This window comes from Chrysoperla carnea, chromosome 5 (genome assembly GCF_905475395.1).
Source record: "Chrysoperla carnea chromosome 5, inChrCarn1.1, whole genome shotgun sequence".
Lineage (NCBI taxonomy): Eukaryota > Metazoa > Arthropoda > Insecta > Neuroptera > Chrysopidae > Chrysoperla > Chrysoperla carnea.
The window spans coordinates 53,547,655-53,563,398 of record NC_058341.1 but is presented as its reverse complement, the minus strand read 5'-3'; the positions used below and the strand labels follow the sequence as shown (position 1 = coordinate 53,563,398).

The window sequence follows — 15,744 nt, the reverse complement described above, 5'->3', positions numbered from 1 at the left end:
ATTATAGATAGATATCAATTAGCAGTGTATATGTGTTTTTTATGTGTAAGGTGTGAATACAAAGTAATTGTACACAGTTTTTTTCATTTTTTTTTTTTGTTTAAACTTTACATAAATAAAGAGTAAAGACTTGTTTATCATTTTTTTTTTATTTTGTTTTATTTTTCACTTATAAACTACTGTTGTAAGACTAAAAGTTAAGAAATACAATATTTTCCAAAGACCTGAGGTTGGTCCATATTTACAATTATTTATTCAAAAAAAAAAAGAAAATTCATTTTTAAAAACTAAAAAACAGAAAAAATATTGAAAACCGGAATGAAAAAGAAACATAAAAAAATCTTACGGGCACCTAAAAATCGCGCGCGTATAGTTTTGAAATAATTTTGTTTCTTTTACAGCAATCAAATTATAAAAAAAAAAGAAAAGAAAACGGAAACCAAAAAAATAAATTCATTTTTTCCCTAAAAATTAATTTACTATATTTTTATAGATATTTATTTTTTTTTCATATTTTTTTAATTTATTTTTAATTAATAATTTTTTTTTACCAACAAATCGAAACATATCAAAAAAAATTAAAATAATTATATCTAAATATTAATAATAATTACATTTTTTTTAATATAAGCTATATTTCAGTTTTTTTTTTTTATAGGTTATGTACATATATTACCATCTGTCATTTTTAAATGACAAAAGACTGATGATTTTATCCTGCGTGAATGCATTAAATATGAATATGCGCATAATTGTCTATAATTAAACAAAAATTAATAATTTTTCTTGTTAGAAAAGCTTGATTAAATAAATTTTCATTGTAATCGTGATATTTTAACACGATAAACGTCCATTGATCATGCGCACATCATGATAAAATTATTATCTTTTTTCTTTATTATTTACATGAACATTGAAACGGTGTTGATACACCGTTCGTAAAATTTTTATTGTGACTTTAGTTGATGGAAAAAAATGTGAGGGTTGTGAATATTTCTAGGAATATCATAGAAGTGAAACTTTTTTAGACATTTACGACGATGATTTGCCGAAAATGGGAATGCATTTCATTACTTCAAATCATTCCTTTAAAGAATCGCAGAGTCGCAGCACCCAAATTAAATTTTTTTATTTAAATAATAGGACTTTGAAAAACTGATACTCAAAACGAGTTTCTTTTGTCTGTTTGAATGCCCAATAATTTTTCATTGATTTGTAATTTAAAGGAAACATTGTAATGAGACATTCATCATAATAAAACCTTGGAATTGAGCATAAAAAAGATTTTATAAGAGATTAATTTTCATAGCACCGTGAATAAATAGATAGATGTTTTAACCCTTCAAAACAATTACGCAGAGAGATTCTCTCACACTTATTTTAAATTGATTTTTTTTCTTCAAATTGTTAAATGGGATGACCATTGAAAACTTTGTTACTTTCACCAAATTTCAGGCTTTACAGGATAGTGAATAAAATTTTTTTTTAAAACACAAATATAAAGCAAAAAATATTTATCAACAGCTGTGAGAGTTTTTATCATCACTTCAGTAGAGTCGGTTAAAAAAACGCAATTCGGTTGGCTTCGTTATACTTTAGCTACCTCTGTAGTTTCAAACCGCCGTATTAGAATTTATATACAGACAGTTGGCAAATAATTAGAATATGATAACTAATTATTATTATATTTTATAAGCGATATTATCTATCCAGAACATTTAATAAAGTAGGTTTTAATATACTATTCTTTCATATTAATTAATGTATTTTCACACGTAAACATAAGTACCCTAAAACATTGTAAACAAAGTTTGAAGTTCATTCTTGGCGCTTGAGTAATAGCGTGAGATTTTCTCTTATCACAAGAGTAATTATTGTGGTACGATAGACGACCAATCTGAAGGATTAAAGATTTTGCCAATACAATTTATGCCAAAAACTACTTTCCAATTATCAATTTTGTATGTAAAATGACAATTATTCATAGGCTAAAAACATAATTAAAACGCTCCTTATACTCTTATCTCCAAATTTTTTTAATGATATATGATTCATTAAGGCAATCATATTTTGATTACAAACCAAATGAAAAATTGCAGAGCACTAAACGGGTTATTTTTATGGATCATACCTTAAACAGTCATTATTTACATTCTTTACAAAAAATATTTATTTAGATGGCGCTGAAATTTGGGAGACTAACATGTTGGAAAAACAGATAAACTTACGAATAATTTACAGCTATATCTGGGAATTTAAATTCAAAATTCGTCATATTTCTCACAATTTATCACTAACTATTAAATATTCAATAAAAAAAAAATGTCAAAGTTAAATTTTAATTGTTCTCAAACCAGTTTTAATGATCACTAAAGAAGTTTCACTTCGAAAATTAACTTAAAAAATAGTAATTTTTCACCCTCTTTCAACTGTTTTCTTGAATGTGAAATTTGTAGAAGCGTTTTCAAGCGCATTTCACTCCACAATTGGTTATTATCTCTTTTTAATGTTTTGATGTCTCTCTCTTTTCATATTTACATGGCTCACTTTGTCCATTTTTACACATGAATTTTTCTTGAACATTTGATGACGTATTTTATGTAGTTTTCTTAATCTTCATCAGATAATGGCTCATATTGAGCGGACATTAATGGTTTGGGTTCAGCTTGTCGATTATTCTCGTTTGAGGACGATGTAGTTATATCCACCTTATTGACAACGTTATGTTGCCCCACAAGAGTATTATACGAGTAGGCAGCAAATTGAGGTGGTGGTTGATTTGAGAAATTCGTAGGAGTTACCGATGATGATTCATGTTTTGATTCATCAATAACCATTTCACCAGGACTTTCTGCTGATGCTTGCCCACCTACTGCGGATTTGTGTTCGGATTGTTTTGGATCGTCACGTTTATCATCTTCAGTTCGCATCACTTCCACAATTCGATGTTTCATGTAATCAAACGCACTTAACTGTGAATGCGGTTGGGAGTGAATGTAACTCGTTGACCTTGGAGGAGGCGGAGGAGAAGCGTGATACTGTTTTTGTTGTGCCACTCGAATTATTTGCCGCTCATCTGCCGTCGGTGGTTTGTGTTGATAGTAGCTTTGACCGCCCGCACTTCCACCTCGTGGAGCATTAAAATCACGATTAATCACCGAATCTGCAAAATCTTTCACTGTTAGTTTTTGTTGCGGTGAATTCTCTGAATCTAAATCAACATTTATAATACCTCCACTAGGTTGACCAGGTGGTGGACCACCCCCAGGTGAGTGATGATGGTTTCCATTATTGTTTTCTAACACCGAAGGATTGTGGAAACCTTGAAATAAACGATCGCCGGGACGTGATTGTTGCATATTGGCATCCCCACCACGTGGAATGGTATTCGAATCACCACATTGATTAATTTGATGAGTTATGATTGCATCAATCAAGCTTGCAGCAGTTAATGTTGATGGTTCATTACGATTCGATTGTTGATGATGTGCGGATTGTTGATTTGATTGCTGATGGTGCTGTTGTTGGTTATGATGTTGATTTGATTGTTGATGATGTTGATTCGATTGTTGATGATGGTGTTGATTAGATTGTTGTTGATTATGATGTTGATTTTGTTGTTGTTGATTATGCTGTTGCTGTTGCTGCTGGTGTTGTTGCTGCTGCTGCTGCTGGTGCTGTTGCTGTTGCTGATATAAATGTTGTTGTCGATTTAATTCAACCATACGCCGTTGTTGTTGATGCATCGCTGATAGTTGCGAATAACGATGCGTATGATCAGCAATTGTTTTACCCAAACCTTCATGCCCACCGCCTCCTCCAGAGGAGCTTCCACCGTCTTTGTGAGTGGTATTTGGGACGGGTAATTGTGGTTGACGTACTGCGACATCAACTAACGAGCTAAATGCCTCATGTCCTGCTAACGGTGCATAATTACGGCGTTGTTGTTGTTGCTGGGATTGTTGGGGTGGTGGGGGCGAAGGTCGATGGTGACGTTGTATAACACCTTGTCGTTGTGGAGGTGGTGGTGGTGCTGAACCTGAAGGAGGTGGTGTTCGGTTTTGCATATATTGATTTTCATAATACAACGCTGCTGCAGCTGCACTAGTTACAACTTGATTACCCTGTCCAGTTCCGCGTGGTGATTCTTGAGACTTTTCGTTACGTCTCGATGCACCTCCATGCATTTGTTGGCTTGTTATATAATCATTCATAATTATTTGCCGAGAGCTTAACTGTTGTTCCATACTATATGATTGTGGTGGCCGTTGCGCAGACGAGGGCTGGTAATTCGCTTGAACAGTAGGTGATTGACGTTTAGCGTAATATTCGTAAGCACGTTTATCTTGTTGCTGTAAATGATGTCCTGCACTTCCTGTACCACCGCCAGGTAAATGTATTGGTGTACCTTGCGTAATGGAACCCATTTTTGGTGGTGGAGTCATTTGACGTAGCAAACCATCGTAACGTTGTTGTTGAGTTTGTTGCTGAGGCGATTGTTGTTGTTGCTGTTGCTGTTGAACGGGTGTACCCAAAGTGATTGATCCAGATTTTGGATTTGCTGGTTTTGGACTTTGTTGATGATTTTGAACTTGTTGTTGAGTGGGTGTCTTTTGACGATGTTGTTGTGGTATGGCCGATACATACACAGATGGTGGAGTTTTTTGATGATGGTAATATTGTTCAATCGATTGTGGACGATACATTGTATGTTGTTGTTGGATTTTGGGTGTGGAGATTTGGCCTGGATCTCTGGGTCGTTTTATACTCAAATCTAGTGTGACTGGTTCGGGTTCACGTTCACGTAGGGCTTGTTGAACCTTAAAAGAAAAACGTACAAAATTAATAATGAAAATCACAATTTGCAACTTAAAATATGACGTTGTCAGTTCATTGGATTTTAAGAAAGAATCGTATGAAGTTAATATTTTAATATTTGGAGAATTACAGCCCAGAATGAATTTTATCCGAGGAATCATTTTCACCAGTTTCAAATAAGCCTATTTTCTACGTTTTCATTTAAATTTAGAACAAAATTTTTCAACAATTTTTACGGGAAATTTCTTTAGAAGACATGAATTTTTGGAAAAAAAACTGTTTTAAGATAATATTCACACAAAAATTACAAAAATTGTATCCATTTTTAAAGATATGACGCTTTCAGTTCATTGGTTTTTAAAATTGAGCCCCCAGATAGTAATATCTCAAAAATCACAGTCCTTCTGACTAATCAATTTTCAAAAAAAATAAACGATACTTACTTGTACTACAACTAAACCTTCACCACCACGAATGAATTCCTGTTGTTGTGGTGGTGGTTGTTGTTGCGATGAATGTTGACTACCCGGTGGTGGAACTGGTGTTATTGTAGCTGCAATTTGTCCAACATGGGGCACTTGTGTCACATGTGTTGGTAATTGGATCTGTTGAGGTTGTTGCTGTTGTGTCGATGATTGTTGCTGTTGAACAACTTGTACAGGAGATTGTTGGGGTGCAATATGATGTGCAGGAGCACCACCATGCGTTGAATTCACTACTGATAGTGTTGCCAACGATGTGTTGTCTTGTGTTGGTTGATTTGGTTGCGTTGGTCGTGATTTAAATTCGCGTACAAAAGTTATATCTTGTGTTTCACTTTTTAGTATTGAAGAAATTGTTGGAGTTATTCCACTCACCTAGAAAAAGACACGAAAAATTATTTAGTAGAGCCAATCATTATTTGTCTATATTGCTAGCTATAAAAATCTTTTTTCGTTTAATTTTAATGAATTATATTTTGAATTAAAGTTGGCAAATATTTAGAATAAATAAATTATAACTTACATTGACACCACTGACGGGAGGATTATTACCCCCTTGATTTTTCATCAATTGTTTTTCAATAACATTCAACATTAAATCTTTGACAGTCATTGGAGATGCATTTTCAGCCCCACGTACTTGCACAGGATTCACTGGACCATTGACCACAGTTATAGTAGCTTGTGAATAATTTTGTCGTTGTTCAACTTCAACAGCTTGACCTTCATCAGCCGTTTCAGTTGCTGAACTATCATAATCTGGTTTAGTCGGACGTATATCTGGTTGATTGATACCAGATGTTTCAGGTGGCGAATTTGCTGATGTTGTATCACTCGATAAGCGTTCACGTGAATTAATTTCCGTGATTTCTTCACAACTTGATGTGGAACTTCCAGATTCCTCTTCGTCAGTTAACACTGGTTTACGTTCCTCACCATGATGGGTACGATTATATTCAGCGACTAATGTATCTAAACCTAAACGTTTACGTTGATCTAAATAGAAATTTTTAATCTGAAACAGAAAACAAATTAGTTAAGACATATTTTCATAGGACAACTGACACCATCCTCACAAAGAAAATCTTGCATACTTACTTGGTGAATTGGTCGACCAAGTCGTTCACTAATCAATGACCAATGAGCTCCATGCTCAGAGAGTAATGTACGTAATTTTGTACGTTCTTCTTCGCCCCATGCAGCTCCAGGACTTCCAGCAGCTGTACCTGATGGTGGTAAATGTGGTGCTAAGCGTCGTGAAATACGGTTAAAGCATGCTGAACAGCATTTTGTTACACCTTGTGGTATTTCTAAATAAAATGAATACAAATTTAGTTTCATAAATAATAAATTTCATTAAAAAATTGTTCTCGAAAAAAAATAACTTACGAAATTCTTGTACAGCCGATTGCCATATATCTTGTGGTAATTCCATCCATCTGGATGGCATTGTTCGTAATCGTTTGACTCGGCCGCGTGCATGATGTCCACATGTTGGTAATGGACAGTGTGTGTACCGAGTACGAACACATTTACATCGACATGTGTTACATACGCGTGCATCAGGTCCAATTTGATCGGGATGTAAACCATATTGACTTGCATGTGATGCCAATAATGGGCGTGATTGAAGGTATTGTTCCAGTTCGGTTTTACATACAACACAATTGTGTGGCACGCTACCTTTTTCTGAAAAGAAAAGGAAAAATTGTTTAGTTAATTTAACCATACAAAAATACATACTCGTAGTGCTTGCTTTCTTTACGAATGGACTCAATTACACAGATATTGTTGAGGGTAAATTGTAGTAAATTTCATTTTCTACGACTTTGCTTAATATAAAGATTTAATAAAATAAAAGCCCCTTCACGAATTTCATATCATTTTATTTAGTGGCAATAACTAAATGCAAACATATATTTGCTTCATTTTTATTACGTCAAAGAAAAAAGTTATCATCACCGTTTTAAATACAGCAGACTTTAGTTATATAAATATTTCTTAAAAATTTGTCAAGGTTTTAGATAACTTTTAAGCATTTTTGCTGTATTTTTCCAAACCTTTCTGAAAGATACTAATATTGTTGTACCTTTTTTTGATAAATATTTTTGAAACGTGACGTATTGGATTTTTTCGAAACTCGGTGCACATTTCTTCTTAGAATTTTCTCCTTTATATAACTCTGCTCTTTTAATGCAATAGTTTTTGCACACCCCATATAAATTTCAAATTAAATATTTAATAATTCTAAGTTTCATTTTACAAAAATCGATATTTATTATTATTAATATCATTTTTGATTAAAAAAAAAAGTAAATATACATAATTGAAATTGAAATACATCATTTTTCTAGTGATAAAATCGACATTATTGTTTTTTTTATTTTTATCATTCTTTATTTGAATTATTAATCAAGTAATTTGTATAATGATTCTTGTAATATTTATTTTAGTTTTTTTTTTAGGGTTTTCAATTTTCAAAGTACAGAACTACAGAGCACTACGTACAAGGTGTTCAACAAAGATCGACATGAGTAAATTCAAGTAACTTGGCATAATATTTTAACATTCAAAACTATCTTTTTCAAGTCTGTATTGGGATAATGAAATTTTAATTTAGCCAATGTTCATCAAAAATTGTACAATATCTTAAGAAGAAATTGCTTATCCAAACAGTACTTTTTGAATGTCGAAACTTGATTTTCAACATAACAAAAGTTTGTGACACAGTAAATATTAATATACAAAGTCGATTGTTGTATGTGAGTCGCCGTGTTAAAACAATTCTAATAGTTTAGTAATGTTACTTTTACACTTATAAAAAGACTTTATAATAAATATAAACTTTCAATTTTTTGCAAAAAAAATTTTGTTTAACAACTCAATTCTGGCGTCAAAAAAAAAAAATATTCGTAAAAAAAAAGACATAAGAATCTAAAAATTTTCCCTTTTTATTCCTCAAAAAATAAATACAATGTTTTAAATATAAATTATAGTTTAAGGTTTTTACTACGGATCCCTTTAAAAAAATGTCAAATAAAGACATCAATTTTATTTATTTTTTTAAATGAAATAACTAATATAGAAAATATGATAAAAAAGAACGGATATTAGATAAACATCATTCATTTATTACAAATGTTTGAATTATTATCGTTATTGATTCAAATTCTATTAAAATTAATATTTTAACTTCCATAACTTCACCCTTCTCTACTTGAAGTATTCTACAGGAAACGAGCTATCCTTTATTAACAATTTGGGAAAATCAGCTTTTAGTAGGGATTAAAAATTATGAATTTTTCTAAAATGTTAATTTTTTAAAAGGGACTACAGAGGCAGTTCTCGAAATTTTAAAAGGGAAAAGGGTTGATTGTAATGGGTATTTCGGCATAATTAGCGATTCTTGTTAAGGCCAAAAATGGTAAAATTGCTCTTACTACATATTATACATTTAAAAATTAAAGTAAGATAACACTTGTCACTAATGATTTAGCAGACGTTAATTTACAAAATACTTTTTTCCTTATTTAGCATTGCTGGCAAAAACACATGGAAGTTATTAGATGTTTTTAAGCCAAATAAAATAATATTTCTTATTTTTTTAACCAAATGATATTTATTTCATTTTTATTAATTTTTAATAAATTAAAAGTACACCAAAAAAAATATATTTATTTTTTCAAATAGAAAATTTATTATTTTAGTAAATTAATTTCCTTTCAATTTTTTATGTTAAAAACAAAATAGAAAAAAAGAGTATTTAATATTTACTTAGAAAAAATATGAAAGGATGATAAAAACAGAATTTTTTTGCAATTATTAATTGCTATTTTAAATTGAAAATAAAAATTTTCAATCAATTTTTCTAGGAATCAACAATATAATAGTTCCTAGGGAATAATAATAACAAAAAAATTGAAAAATATACTTTCAAACCAATAAAAGTATTGTTAATTTTTAAATGATTTATATAATTTTAAATCATTCCAATGTGTTAATTTTTTATGATCTATTTCACAATAGATCTGTTTTTGCTTAAAATAATTAACCAAAGCCCGCCAAAATTTGACTCCGCGTTGGACCTTCTCTCATTGAAATATTTCTACAAAATATAATAGATCACAAAGGAAGCTTTAGGAATTAAACCAGTTTTTAATAAATAATTCGGGATGCACGCTAGTAAAGAAGCTTTATGCTTCTATTGGCAAATTAAAACTACATTTTTTAGTTACTAATTACAGCCCAACAAAAATTACGATTATATATTTATTTTATTGCTGTCTGGCAATTGCAATTTATGTTTCTACTAAAAGGATATGCAAAATTATTTTAAACAATGCTCTTATTATGTTTTTAAAATCAGCAATTTTCGCGCACTAGTAAACGTACTAGTGCTAGTTATCGTAATCACTCTCAGGTGTCAGGCGTACTTCAACCCCTACCTAATTTCTACAAGAAAATAAATATACAAATCCCGTCTTGAAATCATATTTTTCTTTACGTTGCGAGGAGCTTTTACCATAAACAACTGTCAAGATTTCCCAGTTAAGGAAATTCACGACCTATCCCTAGAAACTTCGTGAACATATCTATGTGACCACATTAATATTTAAAAAAAAAATGCTTATAGCGGGAGCTGCGTTAGCTAAGCGAATCCTCTCAGAAATAGAAAAAATAACACATTTTTCTTAAAATCGAATATTGCATTTCAAGAATTTTTATTTCAAAAACTGAGCGCCTATGGAAAAAATCACAAGAGTACTTTTTTGCTTAAAACTGATCACAAATACAAAAATATTTTTTATTTTGAAAAAATTCAAAATTTTGTATTTTGCGCACCTCCCCACCCCTTGTTTATCTGTCGATTTATCGACGAACTTGACCTTTCAAATACCAAAGCCCTTCTTGATATCAAATTTTATTCAAATCTTAAATATATATATATATATACATTTTAACGATGGTCATTTTTGTCGTCTATTAGGTAGGATCGATGATTTGAAGACATTTTCCCAAAATTCTATCATCAGTACAAAAGCAATAGTTAGCTCCATTTCCTTCGGCAATTCGCTAAAATCGAACTTCTAAAGCGAAAAAAAATCGTAAAGCTATTTTTTTTCATCTGTAATTTCGTATATTTTAAAGTATGCTTTATCGACAGTAGCCTCTTACCAAATTTCTTCCAGATCTGTTTTTTGCTTTATAATAATTATCACAGACGTTTTAATTCAAAATTTATAACAATAATATGCATTATTATTTGTCAGATGTAGTAGAAGGGTCAATATTATGGGGTAGCTGTGTGGGTGAATTAGATAGATCAAAAACCTTAGAGGATTATAAAATTGAGAGGAAATTTGTGTCAAACATTTAGGATACAATAACAACAAATGAAAATGACAATCCCAAACAAAATAAATGTCATTCGAATTAGTTTAAATCTATAAACCGTATATACCTAGAATTTGTTACCCGGTGTATCAAAAAGAAGTTTACCTTTCTTGAAAACGATAATTTCAATTTATATCTCAGAAACTTGTCGTTCAATTTCAAATTGAACCTGATTTCTTTTTTAAGTAACCGCATTCACTGCTTGCCGGCAATTTTAGACAATATCGACAAATGGACGCGATTTTTGTATAATTGGACTGGATTTTTGTAAAACTCCAAAAAAACTCCAATTTTTTGCTATTTTCTTAAGGGCACCTATTTGAAAAAATGATGACACTTCCTTGTTCCTAAAAAATTCCTTGTTTCATATTTGGTGAAACTGGATACATTGGGTAATTTTGACCCAAAAAATCGAATTTATTTATTGATTAGATTAGTAATTTTTTTAGATATAGCTTCAAATCCTGTAGTACAAAAAGATTACATTTCGGATCGATTCAGAAGATATCCCGAAAAATGCTCATTAAACCGTTAAATAAGCTGAAGTTTTATGTTTTTAGGTTCAAACTAACCGAAATTTCGTTGTTTTTGCGATTAAAGAAGTTTCTGAGACATCGACTAAAGAAATTGAATCCCCTCTAAAGCAATTTTAATCGAAATCTAATGGCGTTAATAAATTTGGTCATAAAATTCGATTACACACTTTGACACACGTGTTTTTGGTACATCTTGTACTGACTATATATGGAAAATGTAGAAATGTTTGAAAACTGAATTACAATTATCAACGAAGCATACATGTAAAATATTATATTAACAAATTATTATTATATAAACACTAATTTTAACAAATCCATTTGTGAATTGTCAAGGGATACCTTGTTGTATATAACTGGACTCTGGACTATAGTAACATGGTATGTCGAATTTTATATCGAAGAGATAGATATATCGTTTCTATACTTCTATACATATACATATGATCGCTGTCTAATTATATTATTTTGTTTTTTTGTTCATTTATTATGAAAAAAATCATATATTTAAAATAAAAATTGTCATTTTTATTGACTTCCATCATTAAAATATCGAAGATAAATTGTTATTACGGAAGTGAGTGCAACAACCCAATCTGAGTGAGTTTGTACAGACAAGAACGTCACCAAGGAGGGGAGCACAGGAAGGAGTAGTTTCTCCCCAATTTTTCTTTCACAAATTTTTAGATTTTTTCTCTGATATTTTAAAATTTGTACAAAATTCGTACAAGCTACGTTGAAGTTTAAGAGAAGAGAATTTTAGTGGCGAATTTAAAGAGTGGCAAAGGAGCAGTTGTCCACTGGGCCCTCGCCACAAGGGAGCCCTAAGTGCATTTACGAAAACTAAAAAAAAGCGACAAAGGGAGGAAAGACAAATGTTTATGAAAGGGCACCACCAGGGGGAACGAAGATTTTTATGAACCACGAGGAGGGCACCAAGTTCAGTAACAAAGACCAAAAAAACGTCTCTAAACTATAGTTTCAGGACCTTAGAGATATTTTGGCCACTGGGCCCTTTTTCTTAAATCCGCCACTATTCATTACCTTTAATATTGATTTTTATTCAAATCGATAATTCAGAGTAGCCATAAGAATCACTTTTGAAAATGAAGAAAACTTTTTTTTTATATTTTGGAAATTCGTGCAGGCTACAGTCACATTGAACTTTATTGTCATAAAAGAGTTTAATCTTTTGTCTCAATTAACTTCATTTTTGGAATTTCCCTCGTAGAATTTCTAGGTGATAAGCAATGTTAATGGGTATTCATTACCCCTAATATTGATTTTTGAACAGTATCTTGGAAACAATGCATCCAAACATCAAATAAACACAATTTTTGTATTTTTTGAGTCAAAATTACGCATTATAAGGGGTTGTTTCTGCTTTTTTGCAATATTACCCTCTTACAAGATAATTTTGGCACAAATAATACTAAAATTTGGTTCATTAAACGATTGACCAAGTATTTTTTAGGGTATCGCAAAAATTCCTATAGTTTGGAGAGATTTTTGGTGATATCTCGAAAATTATTAGTCATCAAAATAATCTTGATATTTGTACTGCTTATTCTTTATATAACACGTTAAGAAAATAATTTTCATTAAATTGATGACAAAAGCAATTGTTATTTCTATTGTAGCAAGTGACTAATAAAGGGTTAAATTTAAAAAACATACAAAAATATTCACTAATCACACAATTACTCAAAAATAAAAAACGACATTTCAAAATACATAAAACAAAAATATCTCACACAAAAAAAAAGCTAATTTAATATTTAATTCGATTGCTGCTGATATGATGTTGGGATTGATATATAAAATTGAAAAAAAACCTGTATTCAATTTTTTTGTCCACCTCTCTTCTTCCTTCCAATAAAATTTATCACACAAATGCTGTATGAGTTGAGTGACATAAAATTTTTTTGAATCCCAAGTGAACTAACTGTAGTATATATTTAAAAAAAATTACACTGACAAAAAAAAGTCATCAAACATCAAACACTAAATATTTTCCGTGTGTAATGAGAGACCATGGTGGATTTTTACTAGGGGTGTGAGATAATATTTTTTATATATTAAACAAGGATCGAAAATCAAAATAATTTTTTTTATTTAATTGATATTGGTTAAGTGGAATGTTTAAAAAAAATTGTTATAAAGGATGATTTTCGCTTAAATATGAAAGTAGATAATTAACGTAAATGGTAACAGAGCGTACGATTCATATTTTTCAACGTGCTTGGGAAAAACATTTTACCTGACGACAGCATTTGTCTTAAAAAACTACGATAAAAGTTTTGTAGGTGTTAAATAAATAGATACGTATTAAGAGACCATAGTAATTTACAACAATAATGTTCAAATGAATTAATGTTTAAAGAAGAGTGGACTACTTTACATGATCTAGTTATTTCATAGACCATTGCTTGATGTATTAGTTATTTCCTAAGCGACACATATTTAGACTGTCAGTCTATTATTATCATCATTTTCCAGCCCGATTAGATGTAAAATGAGGGATAAACCATAAAATTTGATAAAGGAATAAGGAAGATATGTACAGGAAAAAATAGGCCAGAGAAATATTATATAAGATTTTAACCATTTAAAAAAAAATCATGTGTGTGTGTCCGTCTGTCTGTCTGTCTGTAGCATTGTAGCGCCTAAACGAATGAACCAATTTTGATATTTTTTGTTTCGTTTGAAAGGTAATTTAACGGACAGTGTTCTGTTTCAAGTACGAGTTTACGGTTCCATATCCGAAAAAGTTTAAAGAAGAGTGGACTACTTTACATGATCTAGTTATTTCATAGACCATTGCTTGATGTATTAGTTATTTTCCCAATATAAAAACAAAAAATTATCTGTACAATTCCAGAATAATAAATTTTGTTTTTGTTGAAAAGTAGGAAAAGGTTAGAAATTAAACCCTTTGATTTAGAATTCAAAAACAGGAACACGTGAAATATCATCTTATATATTTAAACGTGCAATTCTTGTATATATATCTGGAATCTCGGAAAGGGCTCCAACGATTTTTATGAAATTTAGTATGTAGAGGGTTTTTGGGGCGAAAAATCAATCTAGCTAGATTTCATTTTTAGAAAATGCCGCTTTATCCGTGTTTTCAGGAAAAACTGAAAAATATGACTTTCCTGTCATCTATTGGCGAGTAGTAATACTTTTTTTTTTTTAAATTGGGAGCAACTAATTGCTTTATCGATACTGCAACACTTAGGCTAGGTTGTAGTAGATGGCGTTGTTTAGCAACATACGATTTACCAATAAAAAAAATAAAGATTAAGCTCAGATCATTATCTATTTTATAACGGAAATTATCGAAGAGATTAATTTTAATTTATACAGAGAATTTTTATTTTACTTGGGATTCAATAAAATAGGAAATTGGATATGAAAATTTGTATTCGGGGTGCATTTTATAACTTTTGAACCGATTTGTACCTTACAGTAAATTTTGTAAAATAATAAATGATATTATGTAACTTCTCTTTTCAATAGTTTTCGTTATATAGATATTTTCTCCTTTTTCCGTTCTTCGGTCGTAATTATAAAAACAAAAGGCTTATTTGTTTGTATTTTTTTAACGTTCTTCAAAAAAAAAATTTTTCTTCCAAACTAGCCCAGATAATTGTTTGTTTTTACGAGAATTTACTGATCTGATATTAAACTCAGTGACATTTTGAATATTGATAGAAAAATATCACCAGATAATTAGTAATCAATGAATCAAAAAAATAAAACGGAAAATTGAATATTGCAGAGTTTAATTTTTGCAGAGTTTACAAAGTTGATCTGATGTGTTGTAAAAATATGAAATAATAAAATAATACCATATTCTTGTAACATCCTGTATTCATATAAAATTAACTTTTTAAATAATTTTTATGCATATTACGCTGGATAAAGGCTTTATCCAATTAAATATTTATTAATAATTAGTTAAATAAAATGATAAATGGATAAAAAAAAAAAAAAAAAACGCAATGTTTTTTTGCTCTTTCGTTATAAATATTTTAAGCGAACTAAATTAAATTGTACATATTTATAAACAAAGCGAATTTTAATTTAATTAAAAATCATTATTAATTATATAATTATGGATTATACGATTCTAGGTATTGTAAATACATTTCCCTACCCCCTACAATTCTATTATTTGAAAATTTCACGAAAAGGTTGGTGCTGGATTTTGAATATTTCTTTTCTAATTGAAATTTGGTAGGGATGAAGTATTTCTGGTAGCCCTTTGTGTTTACTAGTTCACTCTTCCGAAAAAAAGCTGCGAAAATTTAAAAATTACTAGTAAGTGATAACAGTAATTTACTTTCATTCTATTTATAGGCAATTTTATTACAGATATGATATATAAATTTCTTAATGAACAAAATTAAATCTTAATATTATTTCTCTAGCCTATTTCCTAAGCGACACATATTTAGACTGTCAGTCTATTATTATCATCATTTTCCAGCCCGATTAGATGTAAAATG

The 15,744-nt window shown here is 30.2% G+C and overlaps 1 protein-coding gene across 3 annotated transcripts in view; it reads right to left on the bottom strand.

The window, feature by feature from the left end:
* Nucleotides 1-643: 643 nt before the first annotated feature.
* LOC123301011 overlaps nt 644-15,744 on the bottom strand; it is a 179,739-nt gene continuing 164,638 nt past the window's right edge. For 2 of the 3 annotated variants that reach the window (XM_044883722.1, XM_044883723.1), the window contains 5 exons: nt 6,690-6,989; nt 6,399-6,610; nt 5,824-6,315; nt 5,262-5,675; nt 644-4,820 (listed from right to left, as the gene is read on the bottom strand). In XM_044883722.1, the coding sequence (XP_044739657.1) occupies nt 2,610-4,820; nt 5,262-5,675; nt 5,824-6,315; nt 6,399-6,610; nt 6,690-6,989 (3,629 nt within the window). In that variant the 3' untranslated portion in view covers nt 644-2,609. The remainder of the gene's footprint in view (nt 4,821-5,261; nt 5,676-5,823; nt 6,316-6,398; nt 6,611-6,689; nt 6,990-15,744) is intronic. The other variant, XM_044883724.1, reaches the window with a different exon arrangement.